The sequence below is a fragment of the Scyliorhinus torazame genome, chromosome 6, assembly GCF_047496885.1.
Source record: "Scyliorhinus torazame isolate Kashiwa2021f chromosome 6, sScyTor2.1, whole genome shotgun sequence".
In the NCBI taxonomy this organism is placed as follows: domain Eukaryota; kingdom Metazoa; phylum Chordata; class Chondrichthyes; order Carcharhiniformes; family Scyliorhinidae; genus Scyliorhinus; species Scyliorhinus torazame.
In genome coordinates, this window is record NC_092712.1 from 219,670,409 (window position 1) to 219,697,266 (window position 26,858).

Consider the following 26,858-nt stretch of genomic DNA (forward strand, 5'->3'; position numbering starts at 1 on the left):
TCGTGCGCCTGACCCTCAACGCCTGCACAAGCATTTACCAGCTGCCATTGAGGCCTCCTCCCCCTCCGGTCGGCCCGCCAAGCGAGTATCCCGACTGGCTGGAGCAACATTAGTTCCACGCCGTCGGGACTTCGGCCGTTTGGGGGCGGAGAATGGCAGAGCGGGCCTCCGGCAATGGCCCCAGGTCGGTCCTGGACGGCGAGTACGCCGCTTCTCAGAGCCCGCGGAATCAGAGATCCGCCGCTGGTCCCGATTCCTTGCGGGAAAATTGATTCTCCGCCCCCCCGCGCCGGCCGCGATTTCAACGTGAGGGTGCTGAGAATCCAGCCCCGCTTCTATCATCAGTATAAAGGTAAATTATATCACAAAATTATTCTGCAAAGTCATTCATTAAAAATAAATGTGTTGCCTCTACAAAATTAGAAATGCTAGTTTGGGCAGATGAAAAGTTGGAAACAATATATTAATATCCCCTGCTTCTTGGGTGGAATTTTTGTTCTGGAAACCAAGTGCGGTGGCAGGCAGGAAAGGCCCATGATTCCCATTGGAAGGCGGGCAGGTTGCCTTGGCAGGTGTCTACTTTTCAGCTTATTATTTATGCATAAACAAGCAAATTGTCAAAACTCATGGCAGGGCAGGCTGAGATTCATCCATCCCGCCCTTACCTCATGAGGTTGAAGGTCTGGGCAGCATATTTAAACAGCACCCACGCACACGCATTCACTCTCTGCAGCCCAGGGCGTGTTGTGACAAATGTTAGAATGGCCCCAAGAAGAACCAAACCATATGCCCCCAAATTCAGTGACAAGTGTTTGGAGAGACTCCTCCAGGCAGTCCAGGACCAGCGGGAGGCCCCCTTCTCCAGAAATGGAGGCCCACCTAACTCATGACGCAGGGAGGAGGCCACAGGGTGGTCAGCATCTGTGGGCCTCAGAAAAATACTGGTCCTGCAGTGCGGAAAAAGGATAAATTATCTCATCCACTCAGTTCACACTCTCATGAGGTCATCAAGGTTTACAATGCACCGCAATCTCACACATTATTGTAGAAGGGACATCACCGTTGAATGTCTCTCACACACATTTTAAATCTTGTGACACCCTGCACAAATCTTCAGTCCTTACACGAGACCACTCAGCACACACAGCAGGCATACAGGCTTTTCATCTGCTTTTTCATCCGTCCTGCTCACAGTCTATCCAGCTGACTTTATGCCGGACAGCATCACCTACAACATGAGGGAGAGATCCCTGACAGGAGGAGGGATGCATGGGCTCAGATGCAGACTTGGCTGGAGAGGACAAGGGATCATTCCTGCGCCAAAAGTAAGATCAGCTTTTCCCAATAAGCCAGTGAGGGTCCATGCAGTGGTCAACGCCCACCGTGGACACTGTGAGTGCTGTTTAACATAGGTGGCTCTCGAGCCAATCAATAATCATCTTTTTTCTCTATTCCAACCAACAGCGTGAACGGAAAATGTGAAACCACCAGTCAGCCCATCAGCTCCAGCCCCCTGAGGACCTTGGATGAGGAGACTGAGGAAGTATCCAAGGAAGACTCATCACTCCTTTCACCTGCACCCTCCAGTGCAGAGATAGACTCTCCAGAGAGTCCTAGTTCTAGAACAGGCTCAGGGTCACTGTCTAGTGAGCACAGTACAGCAGCGGTTCCACAGCAGGTGGGAGCAGTGACAGCCAAGGTCTCTGATACTCAGAGGACTGCTGGAGGCCAGGCTTCTGGTGAATCAAAGTCTGATGACAAGTTTCTGGAATTGGCCCTCAGAGAAATGTTGGAGCTCCAAATACAGGCAGGGGAACAGCAGTCAGGGTTGTCAGAGGCTGTCATCAGATGAGAACAAAGGATGAGTCTATCCATGTTCTGTCTGACGTGTTGGCTCCGGCATACAAGTGCATTGAGGTCACCATTGGAAGGGTGGTGTATGCACTTTATGCCGGATATGCGCGTGGACCCACATACTATCGCTGCAACCCTGAATAAGATCCATCAGTGGCTAGGCGTGAGGGGGATGGGGCGCCTCAACTTCCTTCAAGGAGCCATATCTCCTCAAGGAGTCAGAGAGAAGCCCTCGGGCACAGACAGTGAGGAGAAGCATCAGCCAGATACCGAGGGGCAATCCACCCAGGACTTTCTGCAGCCTTTCTAAAGGCTTGTGGCCCCAGCAACTGTAGCTGCTTAGCTGAGAAGGGTTGGCTCTCGGTTTACAACAGATCTCCTGAGGCGTGCACCTGGTGAGCAGAACCTGCTACAGAAGATCAGGTGAGTGCATTGCTCAGATGGGGGAGGTGGGTCAATCCCTGGCACTCCCCCCCCCCCCCCCCCCCCCCCCCCCCCCCGGGGGCGGTGTTAGAGCAATGCCGGAAGATGGTGCCAGGCCTGTGCCAAAGGGTAGAGCCGGGGGGGGGGTGTTGCATGGGGTGTGTTTTAGGAGTGGGGAGGAGGCAGCTGTTCAGGGGGGTCATCAGTTTTGACTTTTTTGCATCAGGGTGCAATCTTTAAAAAACTATGTTGCTGGTGGGGAAGGCATCTAAATTAGTCAAACACAAAACTATATTGACTCTGCTGAATTGCATTAAGATTTTCCAAGTGCCCTGCTATAACCTCCTTAATATTAGATTCTAGCATTTACCCAATGACAGATGTTGGGCTAACCGGCTTGAAGTTTCCTGCTTTCTGCTTCTCTGCTTTATTGAATTTAGGTGTTACATTTGCTATTTTTCCAATCAGATAGGACCTTCCCAGAATCGAGGGAGTTTTAAAAAATTAAAACCAAAGCATTTACTATCCCAGCAGGAAGATGGCTAGAGGATAGCTATCCTCTGAGAATAAGACCCGAGGATGGGGGGGGAGCAGCCAGGGGGGTGGACATTGCATCCAACACCATACTCCCTCACTCCCTCCCCCCGCCCTGGCCATCCCACACCTGCAACTCCCTCCGTGATACATACTTCTTGCACTATGGGATGGGGGTCCTGGGGATTGGCAGTAACATCGGGTCTGGTCCATGGGTTGGAGGATGATGGCATCCCGCTTTGGAATGAGTTATGGTGCTCCGCATTGTATGCCAATGTCTGACTCCTGCTAACAGTAGCAATGTCCACCGTCCACCTCGGTGATCCCTTCATGACAGCTCGCCAATCCATCACATGGTCCCATCGGATCCCTGCATTGGCAGTGATGGGACGATATGGGGGACGTGGGAGGGGGGGAGCCCGAGCCACCCACAGGGTCCACCCATTCCACCCCCCCATGTGTGCCCATTCCTGCCCCCCCGTCCCAGCCAGCCCAGCAGGGTGTAACACTGTCAACAGGTGTTTAATGTGAAGGAATACAGACAAATTTGTGTCCTTGCCTCTGTAACTAAACTGTGCCCTTAACTAGTGTCTAACTTGCTGGCTTTACGGGCCCTAACTCCATGTCTAGGTGGCTCCCCAGATGGAGTGGAGGCAGCCTGCTGTGATTCCTGCCCTGCGACTTGGGTCTCCGTTGACAGGCGTCTTCTGGAGCAACCGGGCTTGGATGAGCCCGGCCGCTACTCGGGTGTCCCGGCTGGCATGGTGTCGCCCCATTCTGCCCACCAGGTGCACCAGGGACAAGATGGGGGAGTCCGAGGTGCTACAGTGTTCCGGCACCTGCCCTGTGGGTGTCACCGATATGGGCCTCATCACCTCCTTCTCCCTCGGGGTGCCCGATGGCCCCGGAGCTACTCCATGGGATGGTGTTGCGAGGGGAGCTATCCCCTGTGTCATGTGAGAGTACCTATAAGAAATGGGTGTTTAAGAAATGTACCTTTAAGAAATGGGTGCTTATCAGTGATGTCAGAGTGTGGGTGGAGCTGGGCTGTCTGTCAGTTTTTTACTTTTGATTTAGGCTGTTTGCTGCAGGGTGTGTTTTAGTTTCGTTTCCCGAGCTGGGTAGCTGCAGTCACAGCCAGGAGGTGTATTAGTCTCTCTCTCTGCAATCTAAAGACTGTAAATCGATCCTTTGGTGATTTAAAACTAATAACTGCTCTCAGTAGTGACTTTAACCTGATGTGCTTCTGTTAAAAGTTTTTTTTATAAGTCTTATGGATGTTAAAAGGACAGCTTAAGGATTAGAACATAGAACAATACAGCGCAGTACAGGCCCTTCGGCCCACGATGTTGCACCGAAACAAAAGCCATCTAACCTACACTATGCCATTATCATCCATATGTTTATCCAATAAACTTTTAAATGCCCTCAATGTTGGCGAGTTCACTACTGTAGCAGGTAGGGCATTCCACGGCCTCACTACTCTTTGCGTAAAGAACCTACCTCTGACCTCTGTCCTATATCTATTACCCCTCAGTTTAAAGTTATGTCCCCTCGTGCCAGCCATATCCATCCGCGGGAGAAGGCTCTCACTGTCCACCCTATCCAACCCCCTGATCATTTTGTATGCCTCTATTAAGTCTCCTCTTAACCTTCTTCTCTCCAACGAAAACAACCTCAAGTCCATCAGCCTTTCCTCATAAGATTTTCCCTCCATACCAGGCAACATCCTGGTAAATCTCCTCTGCACCCGCTCCAAAGCCTCCACGTCCTTCCTATAATGCGGTGACCAGAACTGTACGCAATACTCCAAATGCGGCCGTACCAGAGTTCTGTACAGCTGCAACATGACCTCCCGACTCCGGAACTCAATCCCTCTACCAATAAAGGCCAACACTCCATAGGCCTTCTTCACAACCCTATCAACCTGGGTGGCAACTTTCAGGGATCTATGTACATGGACACCTAGATCCCTCTGCTCATCCACACTTTCAAGAACTTTACCATTAGCCAAATATTCTGCATTCCTGTTATTCCTTCCAAAGTGAATCACCTCACACTTCTCTACATTAAACTCCATTTGCCACCTCTCAGCCCAGCTCTGCAGCTTATCTATATCCCTCTGTAACCTGCTACATCCTTCCACACTATCGACAACACCACCGACTTTAGTATCGTCTGCAAATTTACTCGCCCACCCTTCTGCGCCTTCCTCTAGGTCATTGATAAAAATGACAAACAGCAACGGCCCCAGAACAGATCCTTGTGGTACTCCACTTGTGACTGTACTCCATTCTGAACATTTCCCATCAACCACCACCCTCTGTCTTCTTTCAGCTAGCCAATTTCTGATCCACATCTCTAAATCACCCTCAATCCCCAGCCACTGTATTTTTTGCAATAGCCTACCGTGGGGAACCTTATCAAACGCTTTGCTGAAATCCATATACACCACATCAACTGCTCTACCCTCGTCTACCTGTTCAGTCACCTTCTCAAAGAACTCAATAAGGTTTGTGAGGCATGACCTACCCTTCACAAAGCCATGCTGACTATCCCTGATCATATTATTCCTATCTAGATGATTATAAATCTTGTCTCTTATAATCCCCTCCAAGACTTTACCCACTACAGACGTGAGGCTCACCGGTCTATAGTTGCCGGGGTTGTCTCTGCTCCCCTTTTTGAACAAAGGGACCACATTTGCTGTCCTCCAGTCCTCTGGCACTATTCCTGTAGCCAATGATGACATAAAAATCAAAGCCAAAGGTCCAGCAATCTCTTCCCTGGCCTCCCAGAGAATCCTAGGATAAATCCCATCAGGTCCCGGGGACTTATCTATTTTCAGCCTGTCCAGAATTGCCAACACCTCTTCCCTACGTACCTCAATGCCATCTATTCTATTAGCCTGGGGCTCAGCATTCTCCTCCACAACATTATCTTTTTCCTGAGTGAATACTGACGAAAAATATTCATTTAGTATCTCGCCTATCTCTTCAGACTCCACACACAATTTCCCATCCCTGTCCTTGACTGGTCCTACTCTTTCCCTAGTCATTCGCTTATTCCTGACATACCTATAGAAAGCTTTTGGGTTTTCCTTGATCCTTCCTGCCAAATACTTCTCATGTCCCCTCCTTGCTCGTCTTAGCTCTCTCTTTAGATCCTTCCTCGCTACCTTGTAACTATCCATCGCCCCAACCGAAACTTCACACTTCATCTTCACATAGGCCTCCTTCTTCCTCTTAACTTAGTGTTGTATTCTTTGGGGGTTATATTTGTATTGCTGGTTGCTAAGATGTTCACTGTATGTTTTAAAAAGGTTAACTTGAGTTCATAGCATAAACAATATTTTGCTTTAAAAAATACTTTTCCATTTCTGCTGTACCACACCTGTAGAGTGGGCTCTGTGCTCCCCATACCACAATCTATTAAACATTGTGGGTCAGGTGAACTCCATGATACACTTTAGGGTTCTCTAAACGCTGGCCCATAACACCTGAGGCTCCCCGCCACCTGGCACTGCCAGTCCTGGAAGCCCGCTCTGATCTCGACCAGGGTCCGCATGCAGGCTGCCACATTGCGGGCAAGCCACCAGGGTCATCCTGGAGGGCACCTCCAGAGAGGCCCAGGCACCTGAATCGCATCTTCAGAATGCCGAATCACTGCTTGATCACATCCTGGTCGCTGCATGGGCGTCTTTGCAGAGGGCTCCCGTGTCAGTCTGTGGCTTCTGGATAGGCATCATCATCCACGACCACAGCGGATAAGCCCTGTTGCCCAGGACCCAACCCCCAGCCAGAATTGCACCTCGAAGAGGCCGGGAATCGGTGAGTGTACCAGCATGAATGCGTGCACTCAGCCCGGTTATCACGCGCAGACGTGTATGATGCGCTCAGATGGTCACATTTCAGCTGCACATTCATCGAGTGGAACCCATTTCAGTTTGTATCGAGCGGCCCGTTATCTGCAGATGTTCGTAAGGTAACATGTATCCCGTCGATCACCCTCTGGTCTCGGAGCATCCCATCGATGGTGGCGAACCCAGCTGCCTGGGCATCCTCGTGGGCTCAGTCCACGTTGAATTGGATGTATTGTGTCAATTGGTTATGTTGGGCCACCATGACGGCATGGATGCACCTGTGCACCGAGGTCTGTGAGATCCCGGTCAGGTCGCCACTCGGCGCTTGGAACCACCCTGTGGCGTAAAGGTTCAAGACAACGTCACCTTGATGGCCACCGGGAGCGGATGCCCCCATTCCCCCGCGATGCCAGGGGGTGCCATGATCTGACAGATATGTCGCACTGTCCCCCTGCTCAGCTGGAGTCTTCGAAGGCATGCCCTGCCCAGCATGTCCTCGCATGACAGGCGCTGCTGGTACACACGAGGCCTCATGCGGCGGCTCTTTTGCACCTCCTCTTCCTCCTCAACTTGTTGGGCGGCTGGCTTTCCATCCTGGGCAAACACATCACACTGCACAGTAAATGGCAGATGCAGGGAAGAAAGATTCCACAGATCTCTCAACAACCCACCCAGATGTCAGTAAGCATAGTAAACTCCATCACTCTCCCAAGGGGTTCCAGAGTTCACTATCAAAGATCTCATCTGGGAATTCTCTCCAAACATTGCTCCAACTCGGATTGTCTCAATGACTGCTCACCCCCCAGAGTTTCAATCTTGTCTGCCGAGGCTACGTTCCCCTAGACTCTGAGACTACACTCCAGCCTTTAATTATTGCTGTGATTTCCGCTCTTTAATAGACTGCTGTCTTCGATGAGTTGACACTGCCCTGGGTTTCTCTGAACTCTGGTCTCCTTGTTGGACCCAGCTATATATTGCTCCCAGGGCTTCCTCTGATCTTCTGCATGAAGCCAGTGATGTTTTCAGCTCTTCCAGTCTTCTCAGGTCCTGGGGGCTCTCCGTGTCCCCTCTCCCTGACCACTGCCTGGAATGTTTCTCGATTATGCCCCCCCCCCCCCCGGGACTGTGGCGGTGCTGGATTCAATCCGCAGCCGTCACGCCGGGTTCACAAAAACAAATACCATGAGTGACCCCCGGCATCAGGAACCCGGCCCATCAACGGCGAAGCATCAGGGGAGGCCCTCAGGTGAGGTCCTGAGGTTGTCCAGACGGCGTGCAACGTACTCTTCGAGTACGCCTTTTTCGAGGTGCAAACGGGTATTCTCGCCGTACTGGATGCAGGGATGATGGTTCCTCTGACTGGACTGCCAACCACAAAGGGTCACAATCTCAGGATACAGGGTAGACCATTTAGGACCGAGATGAGCAAACATTTCTTCACTCAGAGCGTGGTGAAACTGTGGAATTCTCTGCCACTGAAGGCTGTGGAGACCAAGTCACTGAATATATTTAAGAATGGAATAGATGAATTTCTAGACTCTGAAGTCGTCAAGGAGTATCAGGAGAGCGTGGGCGTATCGCATTCACATTGAGGATCAGCCATGATCATATTGAATGATAAAGCAGGCTGGAAAGACCAATTTGCCTACTCCTGCTCCTATTTTCTATGCATTCTTTCCTGATAATTTACCCCTTTTAGCCCTTATGTCATTCTGGTAAATCTATGCTGCACCCCGCCCAGGGTCAATTTATCCTTTCTGAGTGCAAGTGTTAGTGGACCAGAGTTAGTTATTCAGGTCATGGATCTTAATGCAGAGGATGAAAATTCACAGATATACAAACTACAGGCTCAATGTACAAACTGCAAACACTCCTTCCCCATTTCCTCCTGGATTTGCTTGGAACAGTATCCAAGACATTAACCTTTCATTCCTGCAGACTCCAATACAACCCAAGATGGCTAGTAGCCCTGGTTACGGTGATTTTCTGAAGTGGGAAATGGTTCTGAAGGGCACTTGGCATTGAAGATGGCTGCCTGACATACAAGATGGAGACACAGACAATAAAGCAGACATAACTGATGCCTGGAGCCCAGCGGGGTGCCAGTAGGACAGATAGGAACAGATGCAGGACAAATGGAGCCAGACAGGAAGATTAAGAAATACATAAATGCGGGACACCACTTGAATAAAGCTGACTTCAGCCAAGGTGTGGAGATGCCGGCGTTGGACTGGGGTGAGCACAGTACGAAGTCTTCCAACACCAGGTTAAAGTCCAACAGGTGTGTTTCGATGTCACTAGCTTTCGGAGCGCTGCTCCTTCCTCAGGTGAATGAATGTCCTGGCTTGATACAATTCACACCTCTTTAACCTGGGGTTACCCCATCTCTGGATCTGTAAAGATTTAATCACCTGCTAATGCTCGCATTCCAAGTATTGTTTGGCATCTTTGAATTTATCTATATATGTGTTTCTGGAACAGACCTCTTCATTCACCTGAGGAAGGAGCAGCGCTCCGAAAGCTAGTGACATCGAAACAAACCTGTTGGACTTTAACCTGGTGTTGTAAGACTTCGTACTGTGTTCAGCCAAGGTGTACACAATGATATGCTAATACGAATGTCTTGGGCCATTTCCTAAAACAAAGGGACAATCGATACTGCTTTCCTGCTGCTAACTGTAACCTGTAAAACCTCTTTAACTATAACCATGTGTAAATGGCAAAATACTTACAAATAGCGATGTACAATCTATAAAATGTTTAAAGATAACAAGGTGATAATTGTTTTGTATCTGGGCTCATTGTGAACCCGAAGTGGCTGTTTAAAGATAACAAGGTGATAATTGTTTTGTATCTGTGCTCATTGTGAACCTGAAGTGGCTGTTTAAAGATAACAAGGTGATAATTGTTTTGTATCTGGGCTCATTGTGAACCCGAAGTGGCTGTTTAAAGATAACAAGTGATAATTGTTTTGTATCTGGGCTCATTGTGAACCCAAAGTATAAAATGAATGACTGCCATTCAAACCACGAGAAAGGCTGGCTACCGTACCGCGGGGTATGTACGCTTTCACCCGAAGCTTCGTGTAACAATAAAACTGCACTGATTTGAACACAGCAAGTCTGACTCCTGAAGTGGTTGATTTTTCCCACAACAGACTCTATATTTTGACAGGGTCCCTGGGTAATAATTCCATTAGTCCTGTGTCCTGGGTGCAGAGTCAAACATAGAAGAGTCACAGTGTTAAACATAGCACTGGAAATACTTTGATTGCATAAATTTATATATACACCCTTATCACATTTTAGAGTGGAAATGGCAGCTGATATTTAGATGTAAAATCATTGGTGTTTTGAAGAACTAATTAGCTGCAGAGGCCTGACGTTCCATTTCCTATGGTCCATTTATTTAAATTGTGTAACAAAAATGGATGTCTAAGGCCATTATGCAGCACACCACCAAAGCTAAAATGAGTATAAGTATTTATATTTTTCCTGAAGCATGGATTTACCATCCTGGTTGCATAGGTTGACCTGAATTGACAGGTGCTTCCATGTCTAGAGTTGGACATATGTTTGTTAGCAGCTCATTGCTAAGTTACAATAATGTTTCTGAGCAATGTTATTTTGTTCTGATTGTCACTTATTGAATGAGCAGAAGCACTATTCAGGAAGGGTACTCATCCTAATCTAGAATCACTATCAAACTTCAATCAATCTATTCTGGAGACTAAAAGAATAGCTATGAGATACAAACTTACCCAATCGAGGGTAAGAGGGTGGAGGCCGGGAACTAATGCTCTCAGCATGCTTTGGGGGTTCCGCTCAAGCATAGGTTGGGAGCGAGTAGTGCATGCACAATGCAGCTTTTGTGTAGTTCTTCAGGCCAAGAATGCACAATAAGAAAGTAGTGAGAAAACAGGATTACGTGACCGGGAGCGGAGGGCCATAATTGAGAAACCTTCCAGGCAGTGGTCAGGAAGAGGGGACACTGAGAGCCCCCAGGACCTGAGAAGTCTGGAAGAGCTGAAAACATCACTGGCTTCATGCAGAAGATCAGAAGAAGCCCTGGGAGCAATATATAGCTGGGTCCAACAAGGAGACCAGAGTTCAGAGAAACCCAGGGCAGTGTCAACTCATCGAAGACAGCAGTCTATTAAAGAGCGGAAATCACAGCAATAATTAAAGGCTGGAGTGTAGTCTCAGAGTCTAGGGGAACGTAGCCTCGGCAGACAAGATTGAAACTCTGGGGGGTGAGCAGTCATTGAGACAATCCGAGTTTGAGCAATGTTTGAAGAGAACTCCCAGATGAGGGGCGTCATTCTCCGACCCCCCGCCGGGTTGGAGATTGGGCGGGGGCGGGAATCCGGCCGCGCCGGTTGGCGGGACCCCCGCTGGATTCTCCGGCCCGGATGAGCTGAAGTCACGCCCAGAAATTGCCTGTCCCGCCGGCGTAAATCAAACCTGGTATTTACCGGCGGGACCAGGCGGCGTGGGCGGGATTCTGGGGGGGGGGGGGCGCGGGGCGATCTGACCCCGGGGGGTGCCACCACGGTGGCCGGGCCCACCGATCCGCGGGCGGGCCTGTGCCGTGGGGGCACTCTTTCCCTTCCGCCTCCACCATGGCGGAGGCGGAAGAGACTCTCTCCACTGCGCATGCGCGGGAAACTGACAGCGGCCGCTGACGCTCCCGTGCATGCGCCGCATTTCCGCGCCAGCTGGCGGGGAAACAAACGCCATTTCAGCCAGCTGGCGGGGCGGAAATCCCTCCGGCGTCGGCCTAGCCCCTCAATGTTGGGGCTAGGCCGCCAAAGATGCGGAGCATTCCGCACCTTTGGGCCGGCGCGATGCCCGTCTGACTGGCGCCGGCTTTGGCGCCAGTCGGCGGACATCCCGCCGTTGGGGGAGAATTTCGCCCGAGATCTTTGATAGTGAACTCTGGAACCCCTTGGGAGAGTGATGGAGTTTACTATGCTTACTGACATCTGGGTGGGTTGTTGAGAGATCTGTGGAATCTTTCTTCCCTGCATCTGCCATTTACTGTGCAGTGTGATGTGTTTGACTAAAGTTTGCCTGTTAGTTCACATGTACCTCCTGTTAACCCCGAATGTTAGAGTATAAGATAGATTTTGAAAGTTGTTTTATTTTTCTGACTTTGTGGAGTAAAATTTAGTTTTGTTTATTCAAAACTCAAAGAGTCTTGTAGCTTTATTCTCTCAGCAAATGTCTTGATTCTCAACATTTGTCTGCATTAACCAAGACATTATTGGTCCTTCACCTAAACTTACCAAAACCTTGAGGGTCTAGTCCAAGATCATGACATAAACTGGGGGCTCCTGTGGGATTTCAAATTCTCAGACAAATGCAAGTGTCAGGACTCTGAGATTGATAGGATTTCCACAGTGAATTTTACTATATTGATTGCTAATAATTTCTTGAGTGAGGGATGATTTATTCCTGAGTGATTTGCAACAATTAACCAAGGCTAGGTTAATTGCATTAGCAGAAGAGTTAGAGCTAAAAAAAACTGATGTACTTGAGGTAATAGCACGTCATTTGGAATTTGAAAGAAGGAGAAGTTGCTCCAGATAGTAATTCAGTTGAATTAGTTAGAATTCAGTTGCAGATGAAGCAGCTTGAGAGAGAAAAGGAAATGAAAAATCTCATACTGGAATAAGAAAGAACAAAAGAAAGGCGGCGGGATTCTCTGGTCCTGAGACTAAGGGCAGGAGTCTCTGATCCCCCGCCAGGCCGCCCCGATGCCGGCTGCAAGATTCTCTGGCGCCCCCGGCGATTCTCTGCTCTGCGATGGGCCAAGTGGCCGCCCATTTTCGCCCAGTCCCGCCATCCTTACCGGCGGGACCTGGCTCTGCGGGCGGCCTGTGGAGTCCTCGGGGGGGGGGGGGGGGGCGCGGGGGGATCTGGCCCTGGGGGGGGGGGGTGACCCCACGGCGGCCTGGTCCGCCATCGGGGCCCACCGATCTGGGGGCGGCCCTGTGCCGTGGGGGCACTCTTTCCCTCCCCACCGGCCGCTGTAACAGTCTGCCATGGCTGGCGCAGAGAAGAACCCCCCTGCCCATGCGCTGAGATCACGGCAGAACACGCTGGCGCTCCCGCGCATGCGCCAACTCGCGCCTACCAGCGGAGGCCCTTCGGCGCCGGTTGCCACGGCGCCAACCCTGCCGGCAGGTGCACCGTGAACGCCGCTGGCCTAGCCCCTGAAGGTGCGGAGTGGTTTACGCCACTCCTCGGCGCCGGTACGGCCCGCCCCGCCGGATAGCGGAGAATCCCAGCCTAAGTGTTGACGCCCGGGCAGGATTTGTGAACTTCCACGACAGCAAAACTGGCACCACACCTGGACCGATCCAGCGACTGTGGAGGGGCTAGCACCAGCGCCACATGGAACACAATCGATTCCAATGAGAAACGGTGTGGGGTTTGCCAGGTCCTTGATTGACACTCGGGAGGGTGACAAGCTGCAGACGCATATACACATTACACTCCCCACACACACTCATCCCAGCCAACAAGGTGGCACTGGTTGTGCTGGAGTGTTCCCATCCCGCTGATGGGTCGGCTGAGGCCAGAAGGCACCTCGGGAGGGTGCCCTGGGGGAACACCCATATGAACTGTGGCATCAACCTCACAGTGGGCAGTCAGCGGTGTGCGCAGCTGCATGGCAGGCCGTAGCAATGGTGCTCTGTGCCTGTCCACCCTGACCCGACAGCCCACCTGCTGGCCACCTCCTGCTACTGCCTCCGTCCCTGGCAGAAGCCCCCCAGCCAGTCGCAAACTATGGCAATGTTGGACACTTTCCACACCCCCTCTCTCTCCCCCAGCCATGGCGCCTGTTTAACGATTACAAAAGTACAAGTGAACCTCACCCGCAGGAATTCGGCCCAGTGGAGGCGGAGCATCGCGGAGACCCCAGAGAATACCGGGTCAGGCCCGCTAATGAAATGCCAATGTTGTTTACTGTGAATGCATTGACGCCGTTGTCGATGCACTGGAGAATTCCGATTTGGGGTGAAACTGACGCCTGCCACGATTTGGGCATCAAAAGCAATTCTCCGCCCAATCGCGTCTCTTGATTCCGCCATCGGTCGATGGTGGATCCTGCCCAGGAAATGCGAAGTTTGATCTTGAACTCAAGAGAGGGGAGTTAGCAACGGAGGAAGGAGATAAGAAAAGGGAAAGAAAGTTTCAAAGAAAGAAAGCACTCAGAAAGAATGAATTGGTTACAGGAAAGCTTAGATAATGGGTTAAAAGACATATGATTAGTTCAGAAGAGGAATCGAGTCCCACTTCGAGCTTTGATGTAGCAAAGACTCTTCACATAGTGGCTAAATACACTGTAGATGGAGTTGAGAGATATTTTATCTCATTTGAAAAGGTTGTTAAGAAGTTAAAGTGGCCGAAGGACACATAAGTCTCTCAATTTGTAGAGTGTTTTTGGGCAAGGCTCTGACTGCGTGTTCAAGCCTTTTGGAAAATCAACCCTCCGATATATGCTGAAAAAAAGAGACATGTCAAAGCATTTTGTCCTGCACTCATTGGGACAATTCACAAGAATATCGATATATGGAGAAAATAACAATCTATGAATGACATCGAACCTCCTACGCCTCATGTGCATCATTGAGGGTGGGGATATTTGTGGAGCCTCCTCCTCCAGTGAATTGTTTAATTGCCCACCATCATTTAAGGCTGGGTGTGCGGCAGGACTGCAGAGCTCAGATCTGATTCTTTGGTGTGGGATCGTTTAGCTCTATTGCTTGCTGCTTATGTTGCTTGGCATGCAAATAGTCCTGTGTTATAGCTTTGCCTGGTAGACACCTCATTTTTAGGTATTCCTGGTCCTGCTCCAGGCATGCTCTCCTGCACTCTTCATTGAAGCAGGAATGATCCCCTGGCTTGGTGGTAATGGTAGAGTGGGGGCTATGCCAGGACATGAGGTTGCAGATTGTGGTTGAATACAATTCTGCTGCTGTTGATGGCCCACAGCACCTCATGGATACCCAGTCTTGAGTTGCTAGATCTGTTCGAAGTCTATCGCATTCAGCATGGTGGTAGTGCCACACAACACGATGGAGAGTATCCTCAATGTGAAGAATGAACTTTGTCTCCACAAGGACTGGGCGGTGGTCATTCCTACTGATACTGTCCTGGACAGATGCATCTGCGGCAGGCAGGTTGATGAGGATTAGGTCAAGTATATTTTTTCCTCTTGTTGGTTCGCTCATCACCTGCCACAGTCCCAATCAAGCAGCTATATCCTTTAGGGCCCAGCCAGCTCGGTCTGCGTGGTACTACTGAACCAATCTTGGTGATGGACATTGAAGTCGCCCACTCAGAATACATTCTGCGCCATTACCACACACAGTACTTCCTCCAAGTGTTGTTCAACATAGAAGAGTGCTGATTTACCAGCTGAGGGAGACGGTACATGGCAATCAGTAAATTATTTCCTTGCCCAAGTTTGACCTGGTGCCATGAGACTTCATGGGGTCTTGAGTCGATGCTGAGGACTCATTATAAACCCATTGTAAAGAAACTTTCACTACAGTGAAGCTTTCTTCCTCCCAAGGGATAGGTTGGTATGAGATCCAAAATGACCTTGTTGACAGTGGAGGCCAGGAACTACAATTCGAGGTTTTGCACATGCACAGGCTGGGAGTGGGATGCTCATGTGCAATCCGGTGTTTTGTAATTCTTCAGGCTGAGGATGGGGCAGCGTAACTATGCAAAAAGAAAATGGTATGAAAACAGGATCATGTGATCGAGTGCAGAGTACCATAATTGAGAAGAATACCAGGCAGGTATCTGGGAAAAGGGACAGGGAGAGGTCCCAAAGGGAAATGGGGCATGGATAGTTCCCAGTGAAAAAAAGAGGGAGCAGCAGAAGAGGAAGTTTCCAGACAGGAAAGACTCCAGGTAGTTAGCACCTGAGAAGTCTGTAAGGGCTGGAAATGTCACTTGATCTGTGCTGAAAGGGTTTAAGGGCTCAGAAGAAGCCCTAGGAGCCATATATAACTGGATCCAGCTGGAGGTTCAGAGAAACTCAGGGGCAGTGAAGCCAGAAGTCTATTAAAGGATTGAAATTACAGCAATAAATAAAGGATGAAGTGTAGTCTCGGAATCCAAGGGAACGTAGCCTTAGGAGACAAGATTGAAACCCTGGGATGTGAGCAGTCATTGAGGCAATCAAAGTTGGAGCAACGTTTGAAGAGAATTCCAAGACAAGGGGCGAAATTCTCCGGAAACGGCGCGATGTCCGCCGACTGGCGCCCAAAACAGCGCAAATCAGACGGGCATCGCGCCGACCCAAAGGTGCAGAATGCTCCGCATCTTTGGGGGCCGAGCCCCAACCTTGAGGGGCTAGGTCGGCGCCGGACGAATTTCCACCCCCGCCAACTGGCGGAAAAGGCCTTTGGTGCCCCGCCAGCTGGCGCGGAAATTATATCTCCGGGCGGCGCATGCGCGGGAGCGTCAGCGGCCGCTGACGGCATTCCCGTGCATGCGCAGTGGAGGGAGTCTCTTCCGCCTCCGCCATGGTGGAGACCGTGGCGGAGGCGGAAGGGAAAGAGTGCCCCCACGGCACAGTCCCGCCCGCGGATCGGTGGGCCCCGATCGCGGGCCAGGCCACCGTGGGGGCACCCCCCGGGGCCAGATCGCCCAGCGCCCCCCCCAGGACCCCGGAGCCCGCCCGCACCGCCTTGTCCCGCCGGTAAGGTAGGTGGTTTAATTTACGCCGGCGGGACAGGCATTTTAGCGGCGGGACTTCGGCCCATCCGGGCCGGAGAATCGAGCGGGGGGGGCCCGCCAACCGGCGCGGAGCAATTCCCGCCCCCGCCGAATATCCGGTGCCGGAGACTTCGGCAACCGGCGGGGGCGGGATTCACGCCAGCCCCCGGCGATTCTCCGACACGGCGGGGGGTCGGAGAATCTCGCCCAAGATCTTTGGAATCTGTTACGAGAGAGGGATAGGATTTCAACAAGATTTTTTGACTCACCTTAGGAACTGCCACCTGTTAACTGTTGAGAAATCTGTGTGATCTGACTTGGTCGCATCTGCCATTTATTATGAAGTGTGGTGTGTTTGACCACAATGTGCCTGTTAATTCACGCTTACCTCATATTAGCCCCGAATATTTAGTATATGATAGATGTTGTCAATTGTTTTATCGTTCTGCCTCAAATAGAAATTATTTTTGTTTATTCAAAACCTTTTTGGGCGCAATCGAACGGCTATGCTGCGCCCGAAAAGCAGCGCGCCACGGCATGGCCGATAGAAGCCGGGAGACCCTGCTCCCGGGATCTACTCAGCTCGCAATCTCACGAGATGTTGTGATGTAGATTCCCCCCATTGTGGGCAGGATCACCTTTAGGCTAATCGGCATATTAAAGCAAGCCATCTAGTCTCACTATAATCTGAAGTTTCCAGAGGTACCCGACGTGTGGCACGGTAGCACAATGGGTAGCACTATTGATTCACAGCACCACGGTCCCAGGTTCAATTCCCGGCTTGGGTCACTGTCTGTGCAGAGTCTGCATGTTCTCCCTGTGTCTGCGTGAGTTTCCTCCGGGTGCTCCGGTTTCCTTCCACAAGACCCGAAACATGTGCTGTTAGGTGATTTGGACATTCTGAATATTCCCTCCGGGTGCTCCAGTTTCCTTCCCTGCGCATGTACTAGAACACGCTGGTGCTCCTGCGCATGCGCCAACTCATGCCGGCCGGCGGAGGCCCTTCGGCAGTTCAACTGGCGCCGAAGGGCCGCCGCCGGCTGGCGCAGGACTGCCGCCGTGTTCTGGCGCATGCGCAGAACCACAGGCATGTTTCCTGCGCATGCGCAGGGGTTTTCTTCTCCACGCCGGCCATCGCGGAGTCTTACAGCGCAGAGAGAAAGTTTGCCCCCGCGGCACAGACCCGCCCGCAGATCGGTGGGCCCCAATTGCGGGCCAGGCCACCGTGGGGGCGCTGCCCAGGGCCGGATCCCTCCGCGCCCCCCCCCCCGAGGACCTAGCTAGACGGCCGTCAAGCCAGGTCCCACCGGGATGGACCATGTCCATTTCATGCAGGCGGAACTGGACGAAAACGGGTGGCCGCTCGGCCCATCGTGGCCCGGAGAATTGCTGGGGTGGCCGCTGCCAACAGCACCCGACCGGCGCGACGTGATCCCCACCCCCGCCCGAAAACCGGCGCCGGAGAATTCGGCAGCCGGCATCGGAGCGGCGGGGCGGAATTCTCACCGTCCCGGGTCGGAGAATCCCGCCCAATGTGTCCAATGCCCTCAAAGCAATAATCTCATCTGGGTGCTCATCTCTGACGTCACTTAAAACTCAGGTTATGTTGCTTTATAATCATTGCCAGTTGTCCCTTTTCTTCTACCTAAAATACACAAATAGTTCAAAACTCAATTTGATGAATTGCTGCTTTTTTAATAAATTTAGTGTTGCCAATTCATTGTTTTCCAATTAAGAGGCAATTTAGCATGTCCAATCCGCCTATCCTCCACCTCTTTGGGTTGTGGGGGCGAAACCCACGCAAACACGGGGAGATTGTGCAAACTGCACATGGACAGTGACCAGAGCCGGGATTGAACCCGGGACCTCGGTGCCGTGAGGCAGCTGTGCTAACCACCGTACCATCGTGCTGCCCTGAATTACTGCTTTTGAATAGACTTTAGGTGCAATGCTTACAACACACATTTGATAATATCAATACTGGGCGCTACAATCCTGCGCCAATAAAGGCAGGGTAAATGCCTCCTACTTTCTTAATGTATATTTAATTTTCCTCACAGCGAAGAATGTCCTTGTTTACAACTTGGCAGTACATTATGTTAATGTTTATGTATAAAACTGCAAGGGCTGGAACAACCTATTCCATCCTGTGCTAGGTTGCTTTAAATTAAGGTTATGATCTGTGAATATTTATATCCCCTTCTCAGAAAGCAAAACGCAATTATTAAACTGCTCCCAAGTGCAAGACAATCTCATCAATTCCAATTGGTAAATAATGATATAAACTTGGTTGTATCTAGTTTTTTTAAACGTAAGACAGGTCAAATTTTCATAATTAGTGCTAAGCTTCTAAATTTAGGAAACCACCTATAGAATGTTCTTGTGGCGTTGGAGCGCCAATCAAACAGAGTTTCCAGACACAGCCAGCTCCCACACTTTCTCTCTCTTCCCTCACTATTTTTCTCTCTCTCTTTCTCCGATGGTTCTTGTTATCTTCCTCTATTCTCTATTCAGTCCATGCAGTTTTTGTTTGAACATAAGAACATACAACATTGGAACATGGTTCCAATGGATCACCCTGCGTCCCCGTCCCCCCCTCCCCCCCCCCCCCCCCGCCACTCCCCAGGACCCCAAAGCCCGCCCGCACCGCCTTGTCCCGCCGGTAAGAGAGGTGGTTTAATCTACGCCGGCGGGACAGGCATTCTAGCAGCGGGACTTCGGCCCATCCGGGCCGGAGAATCGCGGAGGGGGGCCTGCCAACCGGCGCGGCGCGATTCCCGCCCCCGCCGAATCTCCGGTGCCGGAGAATTCGGCAACCGGCGGGGGCGGGGTTCACGTCAGCCCCCGGCGATTCTCTGACCCGGCGGGGGGTCGAAGAATCTCACCCCAATCCTTTTCTTTGATGTTTGTATTTAAAATATTGAGGGTTGTTTGGAGGTTGGTGGGAGGGAGGTATTGTTGGCCAGGGGATTGCCATTGTATTTTGTTACCGTTGATCATTTGTTGGTGGGTGTAAATTTGGATGAAAATGTGAAAAAGGAGAATAAAAATATTTGTCAAAAAGAACATTATAACAGACATTTGTCACATGGTGCAGCAGCAACTGGGAGCCACAATCCAATGCCTCCCATGCCCTGCCAGTGGCCATGAAGTTAACCATCACATTTCTATGCTTCAGGCTGTTCCCAGGTCTCAGCAGGAGAGCTGGCAGGTATATCCTGGTCAGCAGCACACAGATGCATTAAGGACATGAATGATGTCCTTCCTGTTCACTCATGTTGGGATATGGATATTGAGCCTCTGAATGAAAACCACGGCCTTTGCCCAAATTGCAGGCTTCCCCCTGGTATAGGGCATCATTGACTACATTCGTGTTGCAAGGAACGCTCCAATTCAACATGTGGATGACGAATGTGATATAAAATAGTTACTTTAGAGTTACTAGTTAATGTAATGTAGAAATAAGCCACTTTGATTCTTGCAGTTAGGGACAAAGGAGTTTGAGACCGCATGGAAAAAGCAGGAAGAGGTGTGTCTATGAGAGTGATGCTGCATTGATAGGGGCCAGAGAAAGGGATTGGAAATGAGCCAATCAGAATAGATCGAACAGGTCAGGAGGGACATAGGCTGACCTATGTCCGTCGAGTATGTGAAACTTGATACCATTTGAATTGATTTTGCAGAGATCCCTTTGTCTTTTAGTTCAGTCGTTTTCTGGGATGTAAGAGGCTGGATGTCTTTTACGTTTCTGTAAGATGATTCAAGCTTGCAAGCTAAATAAATAACTTCTTTTTACGTGCGAATCCGTCTCAACTTTTATTGAGGCCAGACTGACAGAGAAAGAAATTTGGAGATCTACATTTGGTGCCAAAAACCGGGATTTCTCTGGGCGATCCTGATCCAACTGCGAAATCAGAATTAGACTGATTATGAACAGGAGGATGGGGAACAAAGGGCCCTCAATGTAGAACTGGAAAACGACCGCGCATTGATTGTTCCCCTCTTCTTATCGTCTGATTAGTCTGGTCACTCGCGGTTGGCACAGAAAGACCGCCTCGACGAAATCACAGGTCAGTCTGGGGATTAGCACTTTAATTGATGGGATTTCATATTGTTGTTTCGGCTTGGGTTAGGGTTTTGGGCTGATGGGACTTTAATAATGAAGGTTCAGTCTATTATATGGGTTCAGGGGCTGATGTGACTTTAATAATGAAGGTTCAGTCTATTATAAGGGTTCAGAGGCTGATGTGACTTCATTAATGAAGGTTCAGTCTATTATAAGGGTTCAGGGGCTGATGTGACTTAATTAATGAAGGTTCAGTCCAGTATAACTGTTTTTAAATCTGAAGATGGTTCAACTCTATGTGTGAGTGTTTTAAATATATAGTTGATTAAGCTAAAATTGTCTCTTTGGACTGTAAAGTTCCGAGGTCTAGTTGAGATTGTGAGGAATGCTGCATATTGGTTGAAGCAGAAGTCTCTCAAAGGGTTAACAGCAGCAGGCGGAGTTGAAAACAGACAGTGCTTCTCACTCAGGCTTTGAGATAACAGCAGCAGCCGTAGTGTAATCGGATACCTTTCCTTTGAGTCAGTGAACACCAGCAAAGTTACGTTTTGAATTAATTAAAGGAAACCAGTGGGTTTCTCCACCTCTTTGATAAAAGTTATTATTTTCGAAAGCAATTGATTGAAATTGCCAGAATCTTAAGTTTTACTTACTTGAAATAAGGTTTATCTCATTTTATCTGGAGATTAATAGAAACTTAAAGAAGATCATGGACACCATTTTAAAAAGTGTCAATCTGGAGATGATAGTTGATTTTGCTAATACTTATGTGTATGTAAAAGAAAAAAAACTTGTTAAAAGAAAAATTGTTAAGATAAAGAAATAATTAAGTTGTAAATGTTATACAAGTTTGTGTTAAGCAAATTGTAAATTTAGTTCTGAGTTGAGATCAGAGCTAAGCTTGCAAGTTGCAGTAATTCAATTTGAATTTTCAAACATTTTTAAGTTTTAAAAAAAAGAGAGCAAATAGAGAAAAGAAGGACACAGATCTTGAATGCGTTGAATAGCACATTTCAAAGGCCCATAAATCTTTGTTATCTTAGACCTAAAACCTAGGAAGATTGACGAGCCAGAGGAATTTCTGGGGCGTTTTAATGAAATCTACCGGGGGCAGTCAGGCGATTTGCTGTATCAAAATGGTCAGAATTCCCCTCAATACTGTGCTATGTTAATGCATTGCCTACCACCTTCTGTGGTTACTGCTGTGAAATGTAATAACATGAATTGGACAGAGAACGACCCTTCCCAGATGGCAAGGGCAGTCAGATTTTACTGGAAGGAGGGTGTAGGCCAAGAAGGAGGCTCAGTTACAAAGGTTAAGACTGAGTATGTAATGAAAAAGGATGATCTGCGACCCCAACAAGCGGCAGAAATGGTAGTTTACCAGCAGGAGCTCCAATATAGTGACTTTGGGTGGGTGGATCAGCGAAGAGGAGGATGAGACAACAGTGCTATATTTCTATCACCCCCCAGTGGTGGACGTTAGACATTGAACAGTCACTGCATCACGTTACCCTGGCCTATGACAGAACTGGACGAAACAGGGAGTTGGAGGACAAATACCGGCCATTACTTGAGACCGAATGGCCAGTCAAGGTTACAGCCACAGTCACGGGAAAAGAAGGTACAGCCGATTTTGTTACAATATCACCACATTTATGGCCACAGTCAGCTTCGGTAAGCCCTCATATTACACGTCAGGTCCATGACCAGTACCATGCCAGGGATATGGGGCGAATGGTCAGCATCTTACCGCAGCTCGTCAGAATAGGTATGAGATATACCTTTTGAACAATCCACGTCTGACATTTAAATACTGTACCACTATCAATCCAGCCTGTTTTCTTAGTGGTCCCCCTGTCCATGAAGACGCACCTGGCCACGACTGTTTAGCCTTGATTCAGGAAACTACCACAATAAGGGGCGATTTGAGTGACATTTCGTCAGAACAACCTGACATGATTATGTGTGGTCAAATATCCCACCGGGGTTTAGTTAATGACCTACTGCAGGCCCTCCTTCTGCCAGCGCAGATTTCCGTTATTAAATGCGCTGCCCACACGAATGGTACAACCCCAGTTGACGTTGGTAATGAACGAGCAGATTGTGCAGCGCGCACAGCCGCACAAATTCAGCAAGTGATGGTGCCTAAAATGTTAAGTCAGACTAAACGATCTACTATGAATGTGTCTGCTTCTGACAAGCCAATGCCAACCATCCAAGACGTCATAAGGTTACAGGAGGACGCTCCTGAGAGTGATAAACAAATGTGGAAACGGTTAGGTTGTACATATGATTCTGTTTCCTCTTTATGGACCACGCCTGCACATCAGACTTGTATGTCTGATGTACTGGCTTTATGGGTCATCGAATGTGTACACTTTGCAACTCATTGTGGGGCTCGAGGGACTAGTGATTTGTTGCTGGACACTTGGTGGCACCCTAAAATGCAGGGGTTGGCCCAAAGTATCAGTAATCGGTGTTTGATTTGTCAGCAATATAACACCGGAAAAGGTATCCCTTGTGGGAAGGGGCAAACCCCGTTGCCCAGTGGTCCCTTTGAGACGCTCCAAATGGATTACATTGAGTTGGAAAGGTGTCAATGTTACAAATATGTTTTGGTCATTGTGGATGTGTTCAGCAGATGGGTCGAGGCGTATCCGACTATCTATAGTAAAGCTGCTACTGTGGTTAAAGTCTTGATGAGGGAAATCATTCCCCGGTACGGTATACCAGCTCAGTTAAGTTCTGATAATGGGCCTCATTTTATTGGACAAATTAACAAGGAGTTTTGCTCCCAGTTGGGCATACGCCAGCAGTTACACTGTGCTTACAGACCGCAGGCAGCCGGGGTGGTTGAGAGACACAATCAGACCCTCAAAACTAAATTGGCTAAATTAAGAGCAGACACGGGACTGACATGGCTTAAGTTGCTCCCCGTTGCCCTCTTCCAGCTGCGGGTTACACCTGCGGGACCAGCCCGGCTCTCTCCCGCCGAGATTCTTTATGGCAGGCCTCTTAGAACTCCTTGGAGCCTGCAGGTTCCCAGACGGGTTCAGTTTCATCAGATGACTGAAGAAATTACCACCTATGTTCTAGCCCTTACGCAAGTGCTCAAGGAACTCCATGGCCCAGTCCGTGCGGCTCACCAGCCATTGCCCCAGTACCTAGCTCACTTTCAGTCCAGCCCGGTAGTTATGTCATGGTCAAAAAATTGGACTAGGAAGGGGTCGGAGCCGCGATGGGACGGGCCCTTCCAAGTTCTCCTTACCACCCCCACAGCAGTTAAAGTGGAGGGGCGAAGTGCTTGGGTCCACCTACATCACTGTAAATTGAGTCCATCTCCACTACTGTAAAAGGTCGGATACTAACCTGCCTCCCTTCTCCAGTGCTATTTTACAGGTGTGGAGCATGATGGAGTGGCTACGCATTGTCTGTCTGATATTTGGCCTCACTTCGCTTGGCGTGTTATTGGCGATGGACATGGAAAAGGGGAATATTATGTATCTGTGTAGCCCCAACCAATCTACAAGGATACATCACCTATGCAAAGGTGATGTTCTTCACTGCCCCCATATACGAGGACATGGTATCGACTCATGGAAGGTCATCAAAGTTAAGGAGAATGCGGGAGTCATGAAGCAGCTGCACCGGTCCCGGCGATGGGAAGGGAACATTATATGGACATTGCCTTGTTTTTGGAATACATGTAAATTTGATTTTGGATGTGTTAAAAGTGGTACAATAAAGGTAACATCAGGCTGTCAGAAGAGTGTCGGAAGAGACCATGAGAAAGAGAAAGGGACTAGAGAGAGGACGGGGCGTGTGAGAAGGGAAGTACAGCTAGAACGTAGGTTACCGGGAGATGCACTTAAGTTAATTAAAGGCCAAACTGAGGAAAACCCGGGTAGTATGAATCTCTTCTACCAGATTTACCACCGTCTGTATGGCCAGGGACGGGTTGTCTGCTACCCAAACCCCGCAGCGGTGTCTAGGTTATTTTCTGTTTCACCGCTTTGGGGCACTCCCCAAACGGTGGTTCATTGTCAGCGTTCCGAGCCATTGCCCGAGCACGTCACTCTTCCTTACGATCCGGATTCAGCACCACCGGCTATTTGCCTTCCCCTCCCTCGGGATAATTCCCATTCACAGTACGATAGGCTGCGACGGTGGAGGGCGTACATACCTAGCCACTTCACTCCCAATAGGGATTCCCGGTCGTACGAGAATTGCTTCAGCAGTGAAGGATATGGCTGTTTGCTGGTAGAGGTGGACACAAATATAACATGTCTGTTTCCCACCTGTACGGACAGGAGGTGCCATATCACCCAGGCGTCTGGCCAATGCGTTTGTTATAACACCACTTGCGTTCCATTGAACGCTGGCCTCCAGCTCCTTTGTGGCTGGGCGAATGTCTCATATCACTGTTGGGAATAGGGCTTTCCGCATTGCTGGGCGGCCCGAATGGGCATTTCAAAATTGGATAAACTGGGCTACTGGGAGGTCCTTACACAACCGATATGCTGATTGTGATGCTAGTCTCCACACGGAACAAGGATACTACTTTTTATTTAATGGTACGGCGACCAACGTTTTGTCACCCCCATTTCCCCGCCGAATTGCTATAGGGACTCTAGTCCCTACCACAGTCCCCTGCCCTTCGGCGTGGAACCTGCATAATCAGTTAGCACGCCGGGCAGTCTCTGCTGAATTTTGCGAGAACTGGAAAAAACCTCAGGTTCTTACACCCAACCGGGGCCACTCAGCCGGGTGGGGCATTCTGAGCGTATTGACACTGGGAGGTGTGGGGGGTTCCTTGGCTGTTAGTGATCGGAATTATTTTATTTGCGGCCTTACCATCTTGGGAAATGAAACCTTGGGAGCCCTCGGGGCAATAACTAAGGAGTTGTCTCAGCTACGGTTGTTTGCAATGCAGAACCGGTATGCTCTTGACTATCTTCTGGCCCGTGAGGGTGGGGTATGCGCCATAGTACAGGGCAAGTGTATCATGGGTGTTCAGGACTTGACCGCTAACATTACTAAATTTATGGATCGCATACGGGATCACTTGGACGGGATGCAGGATCCTGACTCTTGGGGTAACTGGGGATTTGGAGGATGGAAGGACTGGTTGATAAATATGGCCATGTATCTAGTGGTAGCTATCGGCTGCATCTTTGTGGGCCTGGCCATCCTTAAATGTGTGATGGGTAGAATGCGGGGTGCACTAGATCAGATCACCGCCCCAATCACCGAGAAAAAAAAATTTAACTGTTAAAATCCATGAGGGTGAGGCAGATGAAGGGGGGCTAAGACAGGAATTGGAAATGCAGCGACGGATCTTTTTAGATGAGGAACCGTAGCTATAGATTGGATAGTTCGGTTATCATGGAATGATAAAAGGAGGGAATGACGAATGTGATATAAAATAGTTACTTTAGAGTTACTAGTTAATGTAATGTAGAAATAAGCCACTTTGATTCTTGCAGTTAGGGACAAAGGAGTTTGAGACCGCATGGAAAAAGCAGGAAGAGTTGTGTCTATGAGAGTGATGCTGCATTGATAGGGGCCAGAGAAAGGGATTGGAAGTGAGCCAATCAGAATAGATCGAACAGGTCAGGAGGGACATAGGCTGACCTATGTCCGTCGAGTATGTGAAACTTGATACCATTTGAATTGATTTTGCAGAGATCCCTTTGTCTTTTAGTTCAGTCGTTTTCTGGGATGTAAGAGGCTGGATGTCTTTTACGTTTCTGTAAGATGATTCAAGCTTGCAAGCTAAATAAATAACTTCTTTTTACGTGCGAATCCGTCTCAACTTTTATTGAGGCCAGACTGACAGAGAAAGAAATTTGGAGATCTACATGGACACCTTCATGAACCACAAGTCATTTCACCCCATCTGTGTCCAAGTGCTTGGTAGCCACAATAAGGTGTTTCTTTAAGTGTGTGCAAGATTCCTGGGCAGCTGCCACGACTCCTTCATTCCAAGAAATTTGCAACTCCTCAATTTATTTCAGCCACTTGATCTGGGGATGGCTCCCAGGGTGCAAGGGCGACCACTTAAGAACTTGAATAATGACCCCCTTCAAGAACCCATGATCAGAGGCAGAGAGCAACTATAATAGCAGCCATGTCATCACCATTGAGCAGGCCATTCATGTGTCTCAGTTGCTTCAGTGGAGCTCTCTAACATGATCCAGCAAGGATTTTTGCTACATGCTGCACAACATTGCACAATGGAGGGACCGCCAGCTAGATGGTGAAGAGGGCATGGGCAGAGCCCACACCTCTGAGGAGGAAGGTGAGGGAGGAAAGTAGGAGGAAGAACCAATATACATTCAGGCTATTCAAAACAGTGCAGGAGAATGAGGCC

General features: G+C 49.4%; 1 protein-coding gene across 2 annotated transcripts; it reads left to right on the forward strand.

Annotated features, from left to right (window-relative positions):
* Positions 1-26,333, forward strand: LOC140425300 (uncharacterized). 2 transcript variants are annotated; one of them, XM_072509438.1, is made up of 3 exons: positions 1-352; positions 1,465-2,277; positions 23,872-26,333. In XM_072509438.1, the coding sequence occupies exon 3, from the start codon at positions 23,894-23,896 to the stop codon at positions 24,917-24,919; it is 1,026 nt and encodes a 341-aa protein (XP_072365539.1). In that variant the 5' UTR covers positions 1-352; positions 1,465-2,277; positions 23,872-23,893; the 3' UTR covers positions 24,920-26,333. The 2 variants fall into 2 exon arrangements, with proteins under 2 accessions (XP_072365539.1, XP_072365540.1); XM_072509439.1 differs by lacking the exon at positions 1,465-2,277.
* The last annotated feature ends 525 nt before the right edge of the window (positions 26,334-26,858 follow it).